The sequence below is a fragment of the Sciurus carolinensis genome, chromosome 15 (genome assembly GCF_902686445.1).
Source record: "Sciurus carolinensis chromosome 15, mSciCar1.2, whole genome shotgun sequence".
Classification (NCBI taxonomy): Eukaryota; Metazoa; Chordata; class Mammalia; order Rodentia; family Sciuridae; genus Sciurus; species Sciurus carolinensis.
In genome coordinates, this window is record NC_062227.1 from 82,154,128 (window position 1) to 82,174,440 (window position 20,313).

The 20,313-nt window shown below is 38.5% G+C and overlaps 1 protein-coding gene across 4 annotated transcripts in view; it reads left to right on the forward strand.

Moving 5' to 3' along the window:
• Atp9b (ATPase phospholipid transporting 9B (putative)) overlaps positions 1 to 20,313 on the forward strand; it is a 254,531-nt gene that overhangs the window by 32,673 nt on the left and 201,545 nt on the right. For all 4 annotated transcript variants that reach the window (XM_047526605.1, XM_047526603.1, XM_047526604.1 and 1 more), the window contains one exon: positions 3,236 to 3,344. In XM_047526605.1, the coding sequence (XP_047382561.1) occupies positions 3,236 to 3,344 (109 nt within the window). The remainder of the gene's footprint in view (positions 1 to 3,235; positions 3,345 to 20,313) is intronic.

Below are 20,313 nucleotides of genomic sequence, written 5' to 3' on the forward strand. Positions count from 1 at the left end.
CATTTATGATATGTCAAAAAGAAAAAAATACTTAGAAATAAATTTAGCTAAAGTGTGTGAAATTACATACTGTAAATTACAAACCATTTTAAAAATAATGAAGATCTGAATAAATGGAAAGTCATCTCATGTTCAAGACAGTATTGTTATGATGACGGCATTCTCCAAATGCATCTATAGGGTTAATCCAAAACCCCCATCAAAAATTAGCAGCTGACTCCTCCCACCCCCAGAAGTTGACAAGCTGATTCTAACCAGAGTAACCAGAATATCCTGGAAAAAGTAGATAAGAGTTGGGGTATTCAACTCCCCCATTTTTATGCTGAAATAATCAAGAAAGCATGGTACTGATACAAATATAGGTGTAAGTGGAATAGAATTGAGAGTCCAAAAGTAACTTTTTCTAATTTATGATAAATTGACTCTCAACAAGGGTGCCAACACAGTTTGATGGAGAAAGAAATTTTCAAGAAATGATGTTGGAATAACTGGATATCTACATGAAAAAGAACAAAGTTGAACCCTGTCCTAACATTGAGGACAAAAAATAACTTAAAATGGATCATATACATAAATGTAAGAGCTAAAATTATAAGATTCCTGGAAGAAAATAGGTAAAAAAAAAAAATTTATGACCCTGGATACCAAAAACTGAAATGACAAAGGAAAAAATAGGTAAACTGAGTTATTGTCAAAATTTAAAACTTTTGTGTATCAGAGGGCACAATGAGGAAATTAAAACGCTAACCCATAATGGGAGAATATACAAGATCATATTTGTAAATTACATATTTTCCAAGGTGTCTGTATTCAGAATAAGTAAACAACTCAGGAACTAAATGACAATAACTTGATTTAAAAGTGGATGAAGGATCTGATACATTTACTCAAAGAAATCAAAACGACTTGTAAGCACACGGAAAGATGCTCAGCAGCACTGTGGTTAGGGAAGTGCAAATTAAAACCACCAGCAGATGGCAACTGTCAGCAAGGCAGAGGAGCATGTGCTAGTGGTGAGGGCATCTGCAGTCTTAGCTGGTGGGGTTTTAAAGTGGGGCAAAACACCTGGTAGAGCAGTTCAGCATTTCCTTAAAATAGTGAAGTTACCATGTTACCAGAATAGTAGAGTTCATAGAGCCAGAAAGTAGATTAGTTTTTGCTAGGATTAGGAACAGGCGAGGCCTGAGAGATGAGTGCAGATCTCCTAAAAAACAATGAACAGCGTACATTAGAAAGGTTGAGTTTTATGGCAAAACATTGTTAGAGGTGAGTTAGATTCTGCCTATCAGTGGTTGTATTTAGGAAGACCATTGCTGATAATAGATTGCACAACCAGTTGTTCATGATTTCTTTTTCAACATGTCCAAGAATGACTTTAGGATCTTTCTCAAAATAGGGCTTCCAGTAAGTACTGAAAGTACACTGGCAAAATCCAGTGAGACATGTCATACTGTGGTAGATTGCTCACAGTTGCTGTGTGGCAGGGTCAAGCAGCCTTGAGTGGAAGACAGGGCTAGGGATCTGTCCATCTCTGGTTGGGGACATGTACTTCTGTGAAAGGAACATAAGTAATAGGGAGCTTTTCTTCCCCTGAGTGTGATTGTAAGGGGAATGAGGCTGGGAAGGGGATACTGGCTCAGTGTGGGGAGCGCTAAGGGGAGCCTGGCCAGGCTGGAGTGGTCAGGGGAGCATAACCAGTGGTTAGAGGAGTGAATATTAGCACTACTGATGGGCAGTGGTAACAGCTTGTGTGGAGGACTGGGCTGTCCCTGGACCAAGGTGCACAGGGGTGACTGGATAAGAGTACACAGGTATCAGAGAAGTAGCCCAGAGGGAGGTTCCCAGGAGAGAAGGGATGGAGGGGTGAAAGGAAAGGAAAAGGCCACCCACCTCCTTCCAGTGGCTTGAGTCCACTGTGGGGAAAGGAAATTGAAGTGAGTTGAGGGGTAGGGGGTATGGAAAGATTTCTGTGGTGCAAAGTGTATACTAAAGGAGGAGAAAGCTGGTGTTCTTAGGAATGAATGGTTTTAGGACTGAAGGGTGGCTTTAGGACTTAGGAAAATGAGGTGGAGATTCAGGAGAGAGAGAACTTGTGACTGGTGGCTAAGAGATAGGAGATAAATGGGTAAAGACAGTGCACCCTCTGACATAAGACCTGTCACACAAAAGGTTTTTTTATAGGATACTCAACAAAAAATGCCATTTAGTGACTACAGAAAACATTCTCCAGTGACCTGCTTAATGGTATATAGAGGGGAAAAAAATGTTGGATTGAAAGTTGCTGACCTATCAATGGAAATTCATCCGGTGTTTCCTTTCTATTTTTCTTTTGGTACTAGGGGTTGAACCTAAGGGTACCAACTACTGGGCCACATCCCTGGCCCTTTTTAAAATTTTGATTAGGGCACCTCTAACTTGGTGAGATTGGCCTTGAATTTGTGATCTTCCTACCTTACCTTCCTGAGCACTGCGATTACAGTCCTGTGCCACCTTGCCTGGCCTGTGTTTATTTCCAAAATAGGTTGAAGCTGAGTCATGAGTAATGTGCAGCCTGTTGAAGAGGTTTCCTTAACTGGGAGATGGACTTATTGGGAAACACACAGGCTGTTTTTCAGACAATTCTTAGACACATGAGTGGAGCAGCAGGCTGCAGTGGGTTGTGGTGTCAAAGTTTTCTTTAGAGAGTTTCCAATTCAGGATGTAGGTTTTCACTTGAAAGCAAGATGGAAAAGCACCATAACTGCACCTTTTCTCCAGTGCAGTTGTTGGGAAGTTGATCAGAGTTGGTGTTATGACTGAAACCCACTCCTGCTCCTAAATGCTCTGGTCCTGCTGCAAAGATTCCAGTGTTGAGATTGCTTTAAGGTTTTCATGTCAGTCATTGTTAATGTGCTATTTGAATGCCTGAGTGTCCTAAATGTAATTCATGGGTTTATTGAAGATTGCTTCTTTTTCTTTAGGTTACTGAATATTTTCAGTTTTATGGGTTGGAATACATACAATAAGAAATTCAAAAGTTTTCTTTGGTACCATAAGGGCTTTTACTTTTTTACTGTGTGTTATATTCCTTTGTAGTGTTTTTGTGGTTTCTTTTTGTTTTGTTTTCACTTATGTTTTGGAGAATAAATTGAAAATTTAAAAAAGTAACACTAAATAATACAAAATAATCCCATGCTTTTTTTGTTGTTGTTAAAATACTGTTTTCTAAAATACCTTATTTTACTTTGTTTTATAGGGATTTGTCTTGGCTGTTACTATTACACGTGAAGCAATTGATGAATTTCGGCGTTTTCAGCGAGACAAAGAAGTAAATTCACAACTATATAGCAAGCTTACAATAAGAGGTTAGCAAGACATTTTTAATCTTGTTTAGCATTCCTCAATGTAATCATCCTTTTAGAGTTAAAATGTGTCCTGACTCTGGTCTTGAAAATAGTGTTATATGATATCTAATTTTTTTTTTTTAAATATGTAACCCATGCAGTTTCAGGGTTGTTTTGTTTTGTTTTGTTTTGCAGTTCTGGGGATCAGCTCCCAGGGTAGATTTTTTATGATTCTCTAGATGCTTGGATGTATATATGTGTTTCTTTACATATTTATATGTATATAAACTCATATTTTTATGTGTACACATAATCACATGTTCATTTCAACACATTACTTAGACACATGTGAGACCCAACTGATGTATACACATTTTTTATGAAGTGTAATAATACTGTATCTAAAATTGCCTTTTGTTGTTGTTGTTGTTGTTGTTATTATTATTTTTGCAGTACTGGAGAGTGACCCCACTGGTGCTCAACTATTGAGCTACTCTCCCAACTGTTTTTATTTTTAGGGTGTTAGCGGGGGACAAGTTCTTGCTAATTGCCCAGGTTGGCTTGAACCTTGTGCCTTCTGCCTCAGCCTCCTGAGTTGCTTGGGTTACATCAGGCCTGTGCTGATGTGCCTGACTTTGTATTATATTTTAGACTCACTCATAAAGATCAGACATCTATACCATGGTGTTAACCTTCAGTTAAAAGGTCTTTGAGCATTGGAAGTAAATGTTATGCTCCATTGTAGTAATGGGTGCATGCACATTGATTCTTTAGACTTCATTTAGGACTTTAACCCCTTTTAACTTAAGTTTTTAAAGAGCTATTTACGTGATTTTTAGTCCATAGTTGAAAAAGAAACCATGTATTGGGAAGAGAATGAGGGAAGCTATTACAAATAAGCATTGTGACAGTAGAAAAGTAACCATGATGCATTGGCAACAAGACACTGAAACACAGAAGGACAATTTATGATAATCCCAAAGTTTGTTGAAAATGAAACTCAGGGTAGATTTTGTACCTATGCTGTATATGTGGACAATGCAGTGAATTATTTACCTGAAATAGTCCCTTAAAAAATTACCTATTTTTAACAGCTTATTGGGCTGTGTTTTAAAATTTATTTACTTAAGCCGGTGTGATGGTGCATGCCTATAATTCCAGTGACTTGGGAGGCTGAGGCAGAAGGATTACAAGTTCTAGAACAGCTTCAGCAGCTTAGCAATGTCCAAGTAACTTGGTGAGATCTTGTCTCAAAATAAAAAATAAAAAGTTCTGGGGATATAGCTCCGTGGTAAAGCACCCCTAGGTTCAACTCCAGTACTAGAAACAACCAGTCAACCAACCAAAACCAAAAAAACAAAACCATCCACTTTAAATATATAGTTCATTGATTTTTGATATGTTCGGAAAGCTATACAGATGTTTGTAGAACATTTGTAACATTACAGAAAGACACTGTGAATACGTCAGCAACTGTTCCTCATTCTCCTCCTTCCCTGCCCCCCTGATCCTCCAGCCCAGGACCACTATTTTACTTTCTGTGTCTATGGTTTTACCTACTCTGGACATTTTATATAAATGAAATTATACATTATGTGATCTTTTGTCACTGACTTCTTTCATTTGACATGTTTTTAGGATTTATCCATGTTGTAGCATGAATTATTTCTTTTCCTTGACAGATAACATTCCACTGTTACAATAAACCATATTTTGCTTTTTTATTCATCAGTGGATAGACGTTTGAGGTGTTTCTGCTTTGTGACTATTGTAAATAACATTACTATGCACATTTGTAGACAGACTTTTGGGTGAATATTATAAGATTTCTTTTGGATGTGTTTCTAGGAGTAAAATTGCTAGATTAGAAGATAATTTGTGTTTAGCATTTTGAAGAATTACTGCCCCATTTTCCAGGTTGGTTGCATTCTCACCAGCAGTGCATGAGGGCTCCAGTTTTACCACATCTTCCTCAACACTTGTTACTGTTTCCCTTTGTTTTTGTTTTTGTTTTTAGTTGTAGATGAACATAATACCTTTATTATTCATTTTTATGTGGTACTGAGGATTGAACTAAGTGCTTCACGCATGCTAGGCAAGTGCTCTACCACTGAACCACAACCCCAGCTACACAGCCATTACTTTTTGATTTTAGTGGGTGTGAAGGTAATATCTTGTTGGTTTGATCTCTGTTACCCTGGTGACTAATGATGTCATGTGCTTTATTGGCTTTATTTGTGTATCTTTGGGTAACTATTCAGATTCTTCACCCACTTTTAAAAAACTTTTTCCACATGGTACTGGGGATTGGACTTGGGGTATTCTACTGTGAGCTATATCTCCAACCTTTTTTATTTTTTATTTTGAGACAGGGTCTTGCTAAGTTGCCCAGATTGGTCTTGAACTTGTGATGCTTCTGCCTCAACCTTCTGAGTAGCTGGGATTACAATAGTATGACACCATGCCTGACTTTCTTCAGCCAATTTTTAATGGACTGTTTCAGTTGCTGAGTTGTAAGAATTCTTTGTATTTTCTGAATTAAGGTCCTTGTCAGATTTATGATTGCAGATTTTCTCTCCCATTCTCTGGGCTGTATTTTTACTTGGTTTATAATATCCTCTGATGCATAAATGTTTTTAATTTTCATGAAGTGCAGTTCTTTTTTTTTTCTTCTTCTTCTTCTCCTATTGTTGCTTATATTTTTGGAGTTGTATCAAAGAAACAATTGGTTAGCCCAACTTCACAGTGACTTCTGTTTTCTTCTTGGATTTTTGTGCTTTTAACTCTTACATTTAGTTCTGTGGTTCATTTTCAAAGTAGGTTTTTTATGCTGTAAGATAGGGGTCCACATTTTCTTTTGCATGGATATCAAGTTACTCAGTATCATTTGTCAAAAAAACATTTTATATTTCTCTATTGACTTGAAAAATTATTAAAAAACTTTGATACTTGAGATGGTGGCATGGCAGAGAAAATATAAGTACTAGAAAAGAAGGCAAACTTTAACTTCAGTTTTGGGAAAAAAAGAACACCAAATGACCTAGTAAATTAGGTATAATTTGCAGGGTATGTTTAAGAACATAATATAGGTCTTAGCTTATTTAAGAAATATTTAAAAAATCGTTTTAACTGTGGCATTTGGACTTAGCAGAATTTTTTTTTGGTGTATTAGTTGTACAGTTGAGAACTATGTGGAGCATTGGTGAGAAAGGCAGAGTAGGGAGCACCATGTGCTCAACCTTTCACAGAAATATTGAAAATCAAGCAGAAACCATTGAACCACCTTGGTTAGAGCTCTGGAAAACACTCAGGTTTCTGGCAGCCATGTGGTTGCTGGATCTAGGAAGAAGCAACTCAAAAAATGGTATATAGCTTTTATTCTTTTTTTTCTTTTACCTGCAATTGCCCTGGACCCAGGCATTCCGCAGTAAGTGTTAAAGGTGCAGTGTAGAAATTATTTGAAAAGAATGATTATCCATCTAGCCAGTCTGTGGATGACTTGAGGCACTGACCCAGGACTTTTGTTTAATCCACTTGGATCTCAGTACAGAAAAGCAGAAAACCAGCAGGCATTTCTCAAGTGTTTGGTAGCTTAATGAGCAGCCACCATAGCCTGGGGCAAAAGATTACAACTAATTCTGACATTAGAGTGTCAAATGCCAGGTAGAAAAAACTGGAGAGAAAATGTCTTTGGGAAATTTGGTTATTCAGACACACCTGTGCAGACTGGGGAGTTTCTAGAGCCACATGAAGACAGAACTGGAGGAATGTCAGAAAAGACCTGAGAGGTTCTGTGGTCTCTGGTGGATTTCTGGGTTCAGTGTAGGTAGGAAGTAGAGGCTAAGGCAGAGTCGTAAAGTAAATGGTACGCTGTTTGCTAGCTCCTAAAGGTGACTTGGAGTGTAGCACCAATCTACAAATACTGAGAGAGGTTTTATTTTGTTTCCTCCCTGTCCCCTTCCTCACATTCAAAGAAATCTCTGTCGAAAACAAATGGTCTGGCTTCATACAAGCTAATGGAAGATAGACTTAAGAGAGCACACTTGACAGAGAATAGACTCCTTACAAAAATTGCCTAGAAAAACCCACTAAACAACTACAGCACGTAGAAAGCAACAAAACTAACCCAGAAAAGGGAGAAAATATCTAAACATCTCATTTCCAGCATTACAGTATTGTTTAGTTTTCCACAGAAATTTATGAAGATGCAAAGAAACACAGAAGAAATTAATAGAGAAAATCTTTGAGGAGGTACTGACGTTGGACTTAACAGACAAAGATTTTAAGTCAATTGTCTGAAGTGTGCTTACGGAACTAAAGGGAGCCGTGGAGAGATGCTGAAAGAGAATATGATGTATGAACAAATAGACGATATTAGAGAAGGTGTAGAAATAATATAAATGATGCAAATGAATCCTGCAGCTGACAAGTATGATGAATACTCATTGGAGGGTTTCAGTAGATTTGAGGAGGCTGAAGAATCAATGACCTTGAACCTGAGTTAGTTGAAATGAGCCACTTTGAAGAGCAGAACTGATGAATAAAAAAGAGCATTCTTCAGAGATCTGTGGGACAACATGAAGTGTACATGTACACATATCATGTCAGTGGAAAGAGAGGACAGAGGGAAAGGGAGAGAACAAGGAAATGAAGAGTGGCCAGGTACTTCCTCAGTTTAATAAAAGACACGAATCTGTGTATTCAAGATGTTCAGAGAGTCTAGAAGGTTAAATGCAAAGAGATCCACTTGCAGATATGTAGACTATTGAAACTTGAAGACCAAGAGAATATCTTTGGGAGCAAGAGAGAAGGGATTGATCACATTACAAGGGTACTCTGGAACATCAGAGACCTTGTAGGTCTGAAGGGAATGGGATGATGTTTTAAAAATAATGAAGGAGAAATACTGTCAGTTAAGAATCCAGTAAAAACATCTTTCAAAAACTGTTAGAGAAATTAAGCCATTCCAAGATAAACAAAAACTGATAAGCTTTTGCCCATCTGACATTACCAATAAAGTGAAAAGATGAACAACTTATAGAATGGAGAAAATATTTATAAATCATATATATGTGTGATAAATGCCCAATATCCAGAATGTTAAGAACTCTCACAGTTCAACAACAAAAAGATAACCTATTTTAAAAATGTGCAAAACATCTGAATAGGCATTTCTCCAAAGAAGATTCAGAAATGGCCAACAAGCATATGAAATGATGCTCAGCTAATGTCATTAGTTCATAAGGAAAAGGCACAGCAGAACCACAGCAGGATACCACCACATACCACTAGGCTGGCTGTTGTGTAAAAGCTGTAAAATAACAAGGGTTGGAGAGCATCTGGAGAAATTGGAACCTACATCATTGCGGGCATGTTTTAGCAGCAGTGGAAAACTTTTTTTGTAGTTCTCAAGCACATTTCTTGTAGAAATAAACTGGAAAAATGTTCTGTTTCTTTTGTGAACTTCTTATTTTAAACACATTAATAAATAAAGCATCTGCTTGGTTGGAAGCAGAAGATATTTTAAGTAGAATATTATCTCAATCATCCTGGACTCTGTTTCATTTCCTGATAAACTACTTATGTAGAAATGATCTATACCTGTTGCTGTTACTTCACTTCCTTTCTCTTTGCTTATGACTGCTTTTATTATTTATCACCATCTCCTGTGAGGCAATGCTAGAGGCACTGAACTGAGGAAGGGGAAATGGAGTAGATCTGCTGTCAGCAACTCTTGGAGAACTTGTGTGTGCCCATTGGCATCTTGGAATCAGTGCTGTGTGCTTTTTCCTTTGCTAGGTCGAGGTTTATCAATTGTATGTCTTGACTATAAGTGTCCAGTGGGCTAAAATGTGATTCATTTTTATGAGTATTTATTATCTGTGTTGTGCTAGGAACCATGATAATTTCATAAGGTTAAAACATGAATTAGTCCTCAACTTTGTTTTTAAAGAGTTCATGCAGTGTTTTGTGCAGACAGGATCAATTTCAGTTAGCCACCAAGTCTCAGCAGGACTGTCTATCACTTTTAGTGTATGTTCCAAACATAAAACAATAGATAATCTGGCTTTATACTTAGAATGAAAGTTGAGTAGGTTCTTTGCTGGTTACTTCCTACAGTTTGTGATGATCGTTTTCCACTATGCCTTAGCTGTTTCTTGGAATAGTTGTCATTTCTTTTGACACAGTTTAAAGTATTCAAACAGAAGTGTGATAAGAAGTCTTTGACCTTATGTAATGCTGTGTGAGTGTGTGTGCATGTGAACGTGAGAGGATCTGTACTTGTCACATGCCTCTTGTGTTCCAGTCTGCTTGCCAAGAGGAATGTGGTCCTTGTCAAGTACAGAGTCATCCTGTTTTAGTGTCTTTGATTCATTTACATCAACATCTTGTAATTATACAAAACTTATATTAGAATCTTGACTTTTTTTAACATAGCTCAATAAAATTTTTTGTCTTCTTTCAGTGAAGTTCTTACATTTGTGAGTGATAATTACTCCTTAGAAATGCAAGTCAAGAGGTTTTTGAGTTCCTGAGTAGGACCTTTTGTGGATTGCCCATGCAGTGTGTACACTTTTTAAGGGAAGTCGAAAATGTAGTGGATTTTACAGGTTGTCACACTTCCTGCTTGGCCATCCTAAGATACTTCAGTCTTGGCTGAGTTGGCTCATGAGGAATTGCTTGGGGACCCGATATACTTGAAGTATTCAGAGTTAATTGCTGTGGTCCCCTGCTCAGACGCACGTTGATGGTCTTGCTCATTTTATTTCTCCACATCATCTTGTTTGTCCACTTTTGTGAGTTTAGATGAAATGGAAAAATGGATATTTAAAAACCATTTGTGTGTGTAATCCAGCAGCCCTTCCTTACCTGCAGTTGTGCTTTGGTTTCAGTTCAGTGATCCAAAAATATATAATAGAGAATTCCAGAACTAAAGTATTTAAAAGTTTTAAATTACGTGCTGTGCTGAGTAACACAGTGAAGTGTGGCACTGCTCTGTTCCTTCCTGATGTGAGTGATGCCTTTGTCTGCTCCATCCACACTGTGTGTCCTCCTGGTAGGAACTGTCTCAGGTACTGGACTGTGGTGATTTTGCAGTGCTCATGTCCAGGTAACCCTTATGTTAGCTAACCATGGTCCCCAAATGCAAGAACAGCGATGCTGCAACTTGGACATGCCAAGGAGAAGCTAGGAGGAGCTTCCTTTAAGTGAAAAGGTACAGATTTTCTAAGAAGGAAGAATGTGTGTGTGTTAAGATTGTGAAGATTTACAGTTAAGAAGGAATCTTCTCTGAAATTGTGAAGAAGGAAAAAGAAATTTGTGCTTAGGCTGCTGTCTCACCTAGACTGCAAGTTATGGCCCCAGTGTGTGATACTTGCTTAGTTAAGGTGAACAAGGCCTTTAGTGTTAGACTTTGGTGCTGCCCGGGGTTTCTGGCATCCTGGGATCTGGGAACATAGCCCCTGAGGTTGAGAGGGACAACTGTGTAGTCAGAGTGCTGCTCTGTAAGCCTGCTTTGCTTTTCACACATCATGCCTCTCCTTGTAGTGCCCTCGAGTCATCCTTATGGTCTGTGTTTGAGAAGTGAGCAGCATTTGATGAGGACCCATCCCGGGTGTCTCATTCAAGAGCACTCAGTCTGCTTTATGGTATTTCTGACAAATGCTTTATGTTCATTATCTCATTTGCTTCCCCATTGCTGGACCAAGGTTGATAGGCATACCCAGGAATGGACATGGCTACTTAGGTTTAGATGTGTTTGTATGCTCGAGGATGTATATTTAGGTACTTAAATGGATATGGAAACTCAAATTACTACTGTTTTATTCTCAGGTCACACTTAAAGGGTTTGTATGAATTCATTTCTTCATGAAATGAACTTAAAAAAAGATTAACTTAAAAAATATGATCATTTGGACATTAGGGCCTAGAGTATATTAAATATAATTTCAAAAATGTTGATTTGCTAACACTATGACTCTTCTTATAAGAGATAAGAATTTAAATTAGGATATAGACAAATTTATCTTAAGCCACAATATCTCTTTAGGAAACTAGTAGTTCTAGAAATTGAATGAGTTCAATTGCTATGTGATATTTATTGTTGAGTTAGGATAAATCTAAACATTTTATTGTACCAAGTGAGCTAAAGATGTTTCTCACCAAAAACTTCTTCAATTTTAATCTCTGCCGAATGTTTTATAATGATATTATCTCTGAAATTTTAATCAATGAAGAAATGAGTTACCCAGCACAGTGAAAAAAAGAACAAGAGTTAAAGTCCTAAAGTTCATCTTTCACATGTTGCCTTACTAAGGTATTGTTGAATGTAGTGCTTGTTGTCCAGGTTTTTGGTAAATAGAGCACCAGTTCCCTTATTACCATATAACATTAAACGGTAGAAGATACAATAATGTAATTCTTTTGGTAAGAATTTTTTTATACCTTTATTTTTATTTATTTATTTTTATGTGGTGCTGAGGATCAAACCCAGTACTTCACGTGTGCCAGGTAAGCGCTCTACCACTAAGCTACAACCTCAGTCCAAGAATATAATTGTTAATCTTTATTTTGTTCTTTTTTACTTATTTCAGTGATTTGAGGGAATTTTCCCATGGTATATAAAGAGGCTATTTTTTCTTGTAGAAGCACAGATCCCTTTTTTGATCAAACTGCTGTTGTATACTTGTTTTACTTAACATTATGGCTGCATCACATCTTTAGGTATTTTTCCATATGTCACTTAATGGTATAATAGTTGATCTTACATAGTCAAGTGATCTTTGTACACTTGGGTTTCAGAACAGTGGATGAGCATCCTTCATGTTCATTTAGCCTCAGGAACTTAATGAACAAATGAGAAAATGAACCTTTACAAAACAATAATGTATACTGAATGCCCCTGAATGAAATTTGGGGATGGATTCCTTTCAAATGCTGTTCAGATCTCAAGATAAAGTACAGTGTGAGAAAAGGCACTGCCTGAGATGAACATGTGAAAAGCTGAGCATGTTCACAGGAGAATTGCTTTGACTGTATGGCTGTCCCTGGCTCTCTACAGGGATGTGTTACTTTTTTGTTTACTGAACTCCACTGATAGTAGTAGACCATACCTCTTCGCGCCCTTCACTCTTACTTCGGTTGTGTGTGCGGATACACATACCCTCACTGACCCTATCCCAGTGTTTTGGGTCACTAGAGGAATCAGATCTGTGTTCCCAGCCTTTGTCTAGTCTTTAGCTGGATTAGGCTGTTATTTCCCAGCAGCTTGCACTTCCTGGTCAAGAGTCTTTCCTCAGTGCAAGGCCAAGCCCTATGGCCAACCCCACTTCTACCTCCACCCCTACCACACCCCCAGCCCCAGCCCCATATCTACATCCACCTTCACCCCTAACTTCCCTCGCACCCCCACTCACTCCACTTCCTCTTCCGCCCCCAGCACTACCTCCACCTCTACCCGAACTCCACTTCCATGTGCATCTCCACCCCCACCTCCAGCCCCAGCTGTAACATTCTGATCTTATTGTAGCTATCTGTTCTGGACCTCACTTTTCTTGACTGAAGCAGGAAATGACCTCCTCACCACTCCCTCTTTTCTATGCACTATTCACAAAAATACTTTTAAAAGGTGAGTTTGAAGCTCCAATGTAGCTCAGTTGTAGAATGCCTACCTGGGTTTGATCTCTGTCACCACACCAAAAAAAAAAAAAAAAAAAAAATAGAATTTGAAACTGGGCATGGTGGTATATACCTGTTATCCCAGTGCCTGGGGATAGGGTGTGATGGAGGATCACAGGTTTGAGGGCAGCTTCAGCAAGACCCTGTCTCAAAAAATAAAAAGGACCGAGGATATAGCTCAGTGGGAGAGTTCCCCAGGATTTAGTCCCCAGTGCTGGCGGGGATGGTGGGGGGAGGAAGTGAATTCAATTATCATTTTGCTTAAAATCCTTTGGTTTCTCTTAAAATTCCTGAGGATGAAGTCTTAAGTCCTATGACACACAGGCTACTTTGTGTTCTGGTCTTGGCCCTCTACTCTAGCTTCTGTGATTTCCAGATGGGACATACTGCTCTTTCCATCCTGATGACTTTTTTTTTTTTTTTCTCCCCACTGCTGATTGAACCCAGGGGTGCTTACCACTGAGCCGTATCTCTAGCCCTTCTTCTTCTTCCTCTTTCCCTTCTCCTTCCCTTTTTTTTTTTTTTTTTTTTTTTTTTCTCTTTTTTTTGTTTGTCTTGAGACAGGGTCTAGCTAAGTTGCTGAGCTGACTTAGAACTCAAGAGTTTCCTGCCTCAGTCTCCCAAGCCACTGGGATCACAGGTGTAGCCACCGCACCTGGCTTTTTTTCCATCTTGAAGATGCTTGCCTGCCTTCTCCCCTTTAAGCCCTTGGCAAGGACCAGTCATTCTATCTTGGTATTCTTGTCCTGTTGCTTACTTTTTGGGTGATTTCAACTTTCCTACTGAGAACAGAAGTTTTTCTTGAAGGCCCTTTCTAAGAAAGACTTCCTGGGTCTCTTCAGATGTCCTCTTACATGCATGTCTTGTGCCCTTCTCTTCCCCAGGTGTATGTTCCAGGGCCTCTCCAGGTATGTGCCCTGTGGGGTCCCATCCTTCCCTTTGCCTTGTGTACATCCCACAGACTGTTGTCTCTTCCTCCCCTCCACGTTGTCCATGATGGCCTTCTGTTCACTGCCCCCCCCCCCCATGTAGTTTCTGGAGTCTCCTGTCCCTCCCTCCCCACCATGTGTTGTCCGTGGCCTCCTATTGCTCCCTCCCCTAATGTGTTTGTTGTCCCATGACCTCATGTCCTTCACTTTGGTGGCAGTTGTTGCTCTGGTGATTGGTTCTGCTCTGTGAGGTTGTATTACTGGAGTCCTAGGCCAGAGGTCTTACTCTGAGTATCCAACAAATTAGGTCTGACCACTTATCCCCAGAACCAAACAGAAAAGGTCATGGTGAAAAAACATGAGGGGAACTTAAATCAGCATAGCTACACTGGGAAGACACGGACCCATAGTCTTTGCCCTGTCTTCCAGGAGCTGACAATGTCTTTGAGGCTTTAAAGAAAGGGGAATGGGGTCAAGGGTTGGGGGTTTGAATAACTGGAGGCTTTGCACAACTGTCAAAATAAGTGAACTTGATTAGGTGTGGTGAGTCCATCATTATCTCAGGAATGGTCAGGCGGTGCATTGTCCCAGATACTAAAGTTGAGATTAGCCTTAGCAACTTGGTGGGATCCTATCTCAAAATAAAATTAAAAAATGGGACTGGGCATTTGGCTTAGTAGTAGATGGCTCCTGAGTTCAATCTTCAGTACCCCCACTCTCACGCTCAGAAAGTTGATGTTGTCTGAGGGGTAACTTCAACTCATCACAAGTGTTTACTAATCAGACCTTGTTCCTAGAATCCAAGGTGAACTCCATAAAGGAGATGAATGCAAAATGGAATCAGATATGATAATATTTCATTCTGCTTTTAGCTACCCATAGGACATTTGCAGGCAGAAATGAGGGGTCTAAGTCTTCGTCACTGCCTTTTTTTCAGGAATAAGAACAGTGGATGACATGGTATTGAATGATTAAATCAATGAGGAATGTCCAGGTCAACGTGGCTTCTGGCTAGCTGTTCAGTAAGGCACAGCAGCCTGTGTTTCCAGTGTGCCCACACATGTCTGTCTGCTAACACCCTTACCACTTGACCAGCTTAAAAGAGTCTTCTTTTAGAACTGCTAATTTGGCAAAAATTTGTTATCTTACTTGATTTTGTTTACTACTTTAAAAAGTTTCAGTGCTCATTTGTGATCTTCAATAAATTCTTAACCTTTTGTTTATTTGTTTATTTTTATCTTACAATTTTTCTACAAAAAAATTTGCCTTTGCCACATGGCAAATCTTTTTTTACTTATTTTTATGTCATCTTTCTTAAATATAGAGAAATGTGTGATTTTTATATATTCAAATCTTCCAACCTTTTCCTTTGTGGTTTTTACTTTAATCATAGACTGTCCATTTACTCCCAGTATGAGCAAGCATGTTATTGCACAGCACTTCCGTGTTCTCAGCGTTAGTTTTATCCCATTTGTGCTCTTGCATTTCAGCATGTTTTTCATGGATAAGTAATCTACCTTTTCTTTCCTCTTGGTCACTTAGGTGACTGATAGCATGTTTAGAGTGCCCCAGGCCTATGAACAGTGTGAGCTCCCCTGGCTTTCCTCTCCACTGCTGGGCCACACATGCCCTCCCTGTGTCCACCTGCTTTAGGTGATAGTCCTTGTATCTTGGACTTGGCCTTTACTCTCTTCCACCACCAATTACTTATTTATTTTTTTCATTGTTTCTTGCTTTCTTTGAGAAACATGAAACATGAAATATGCTAAGAAATTTTTGGGCGGTTTCTTTCTGTTCATGAGTTCGACCCCGTGTCACAAACCTCCATAGCAGCTGCACATCTGTCTTGCTCTCTCCCTTTGTTGATCTGTTAGCTCTCTCCCAGAACTGGCCTCCATACCTGGGAGTCATTAAGAGTAAACCACCTTCACATAGTTATTGGACATTAGAGGAAGATGGGGACTTGGGGACAACTCAGAACTGTGTTGGACCCATGCCCCTCTCACTACCGTGTCACCACACAGATGGACATTTGAGTAGTATGTGAGTAGGCCCATAGGAGAGGAAGACTGCATTTTGTTCATCATCTTGGTTTTGGTGAGTCTCAGGAGCTGTTAAGAACCACTTAGGTTAACAGAATTTTGTGTATTAAACTCTGGTAGTTATTTTGGCTCTTAGCTCATTAACAGAAAATGGCTTAGAAATTTCCTTTATATGAACAGGACAACCAAAATTTTGAGGTAGATGTCCTCCCTGGGAACATCATATACTTTTTGTTAAATATTTCAACTTTTGAGATATTTTCAAACCACTGTCATTTCCTGTGCATTCTGAATGCAGTAAGTTACTTTGTTTCAGTGTTTAGTTCTGCTTATTGGTTTAGGTGGGCAGCTCTACCTTCTGGCAGCATTTGCGCTGTTAATTGTTGATCACATAGATGGTATACCTACTACAGTTAGGTAATTTTAGAGGGGAGTGATTGGCTAATATAATTTACCTAGTGAATAACTTTTCAGTTTTTAATCTTTGAATGTTTCTTACCATGATATCATATTTTGTGATTTCACTATCCTTTTTAAAACTGTCTAATTCAGTTTTTACTGCATGAATTTTAAAAAAGAATTTTGTTTATTTGAGCTTCTTAAATTATTTTGGTCATTGCTAGCTAAAGACTTTAAATAAACATATTTTGATCATTGTTAACAAATGTTTAAGACAAAAATTTGGTATTTTCTCTGAGATGCTTTATCACTTTCCCATCAAACTTAGAATTTCTTCTTATTTCCTAAACTGTAATTTTTACCATCGATTTGTTGATGTATTTCATTTCATTTTTATTACTTAATCTCATTAGACGTAAGTTGGCAAGGGCAGGGGCTTTGTCTGTATTGTTCCCACTTTATTACCAGCATGGAATCAGGAAGGGGCCGTGTGCTCTGAGTGAATCTCAACTCCCCCAGGCTTCCTCAGCGTGGTCACCTGTCAAGGGGAAGTGCTGTGCTTACCTATCTTCAGCAGGTGTGCATGGAATTTCTTCTCATTTGTTGTGTCTTCCTCAGTTTCATTCATCTTTATAGATATTAGTGTGGAGCTTGTTTACTTCAGTTAATTTTAATGCTAAGTATTTTATTTTTGGTAGTTATTGTAAAAGGTTGTTTTCTTGATTTTTTTTTTTTTCAGTTTGTTATTGGTGTATAAGAACATCATTGATTTTTAAATATTGATTTTGTGTCCTACAACTATTGAATTCATGGTTCTGAGGGTTTTTTGGTGGAGTCAAGGGTTTCTGATAGTAAGGTCATGTCATCTGTAGACAAGTATGACGTGACTCCTCCATGTGCATGCCTTTTGTTTCTTGCTCTTGCTTGATTGCTCTGGCCAGGACTTCCATGTTGACTAGGGGTGGCGAGAGTCAGCATCCTTCCCTTGCCTTGTTCAGGTCTCAGAGGAGCAGGTTTCAGTCCCCCATTCAGTGTGCCATCAGCTGTGAACTCATCATAAATTGTGGATATTGGTGTGTAGTTTCCTTTTTTGCTGCATCCTTGTCTGCTTTTGGTATCAGACTAATAGTGACAGCGCAGTAAAATAAGTTTGGAAGTATTCCCTCTTCAGTTTTTTGGAGTGGTTTGAGTAGAATTGGTATTAGTTCTCAAAATGTTTGGTAGAATTCAGCAGTGAAACCATAGGTTCATGGGGTTTCTTTGAAAGGAAACTTTTTATTACTGATTTACTTTTGTTACCATTAATTTGTCTGTTCAGATTTTCTATTCAGTCTTGGTTGGTTTCCTGTGAGCTTGTTGTATATGGCCTTTATTAGTTTGAGAAACACTCCTTTTACGCCTAGTTTGTTGAGTGTTTCCATGAAGGATGTTTAATTTCATTAAATACTTTCTCTGCATCAGTTAAACTTGTCATAGAAGTATGTGTCCAGGAATTTATTCATTTCTTGTAGGTCACTGAATTTGCAGATGTATAATTGTTTATAGTATTCTTTTATGTTTCCATGGTATCAATAGCAAATATATGCAGTCAAACCTAAGTGTCCATCAGCAGATAAATGAATAAAGAAGAATAAAGAAAGCATCTCTCTCTCTCTCTCTCTCTCTCTCTCACACACACACACACACACACACACACACACACACACCAGTGTACTTACTATTCAGCCATAAAAATAGAATGAAATCCTGCCATTTGTGGCAACATGGATGAGTCTGGAGAACATTACATTAACTGAAGGAAGCCTAACACAGAAAGACAAATATGGCATGATCTCACCCACTTGTGGAATAGGAAGTGGATCTCACAGAAGTAGAGAGGAAAAGACTAGTTACTAGAGTAGACTGGCATGATAGTGAGGAGAAGGGGACAGGGAGAGTTCAGAGTTGCAATTAGAGGAATCAGTTCTAATGTTCTATTGCATGGTAGGGTGAAGATGGCTAAAAATATGGTATTGAAAATGTCAAAATAGCTCAAAGAGAGGATTTTGAATATTCTTACCACAAAGAAATGATAAATACATGAGTCAATGGATATGCTAGGTATGAGTTGATTATTACACATGGTGTACTTGTATTGAAACATCATATTATACTCTATAAATACGTACCATCATTTTTTAGCAATTTAAAAACGAAGAAAGCTTTGGTAAGATACTTACATTAAAAGAAAATGGAATTCAAGGATTCAGAATGCATGCTTCCTGAGGCCTCTTACTCTCCCTCATAGTACTTGCCATGTGTCTGCCTGGACTAGTCTCACAGTGACCTTTGTCTTTGTCGATGTTTGACTTCAAAACCTGCAGAATTCAGTTACCTCAGAGTGCATTTTCCTTGCCATGAGTTGCAGGGCTTCTGTTTTCAGGCTTGCCCTCCCTGCACTGTGCTGCTGGCATTCAGTGCCCAGACCCCTTCTTCTCCACTCTGCCTCTGGCTGTGCCTTCTTTTGCTGAGAGTGGCTTTCTGAGTGCTTGAAGCCTCCTTGGTGGTTTTGGGTTTGCTCCTGCTGCCTTGGCTTCTTTGGCCTGGCCTGAATCCCAGGCTCATTCCCTTCCACACCCTGGGACTCCCATCTGTTTTTCAGCTTCCAGTTCATTGCTTGTTTATCTTCTCATCAATCTTTTCCCTTTTTTTCCCCTTCTATTTGATGAAGTTCAAGTTTTACTTTCTTTAATGTGCTTTGGTGTCCTGAGATCAGTTTTGCATAATCCAAGTTCAAAAAGATTTTCTGCTGTGTTTCTGCGTTTTCTTCTATAAGTTTTTTAGTTTTCGGATTTATATGTCCATTTTGAATAGATTTTCACATTTGCTGCAAAGCATGGGTCTGAGTTCTTTTCCTACGTTTGGATGTTCTGTTGCTCCTATCTCTGTGTTTTAAGAAAATTACTCTTTTCTTGCAACTTTGCCTTTGTCCTTTTTCATGTGTGGGTTTGACTCTGAACTCTTTTTCACTCCATTGTCTGTTTGTCTGCCTTTATTTTAATGTTTTATTCTTTTGACTGCTGTTGCTTTATATTAATTCTTGAAGTGGAGATTCGTCCTCCAACTTTGTTCTTCATTTTTAGAGTCGTTTGGGTTAGCCTAAGGATATTTCTGCATAACTTCTAGATATTGTCAATTTTTGTAGATATTGTCAATTTTCTGAACTTTTGATTTGGACTACTTGAATCTGTATCTGAATTTGGGGGAGAATTAACATCTTAATAATGTTGAGTCTTCTGGGTCATGAGCAAGAGCACTGTTTCCCTTAATTTAGGTCTTTTAAAATTCCTCTCAGCAATATTTTGTTATTTTTATGTTTAACTGTCATCTTTAAGTCTTCTTTTAAGATTTTCTTTTTGTGAAGGATTTTGAGCAATTTGATTATGATGTACCTTGGTGTACAAGGTATGATTTTCTTGTTTTTTATGCTTGGAGTTCACTTGTGTCATGAGTTAGAGTTTTCATTAATGTAGACAATCTTAGTCTTTGTTGCTTCCAGTGTTCATTACACCACACTCTTTCATATCTGCACAGTCTAATCGAGGTCCTCACACAGCTCTTGGTCTGTTTCCAAGCTTCTTTGACATTCTTCTCAAGCATGGTAGTTTGATTTGCATCTTCTTTATATCCTGTGTGTCCCCACCTTCTTGGATATATGGAATGCAATTTTAGTAGTATTTTCATGTCCTTACCTGCTAATTCTAGCCCTGCGTGCTGTGTGTCAATGTTGACTGAATGGTTCCTCCCCTCACATGAGTCCTGGGTTCTTGTTTTTTTGCATGCAGTCTTTGTGAATTTTACCTTTTTGGGTGCTGGATATTTTTATATTCCTGTATACATTACCGAGCATTGTTTTGGGACGGTGTTAAGTCACTTGGACAGAGTCTGACCCTTTTAGATCTT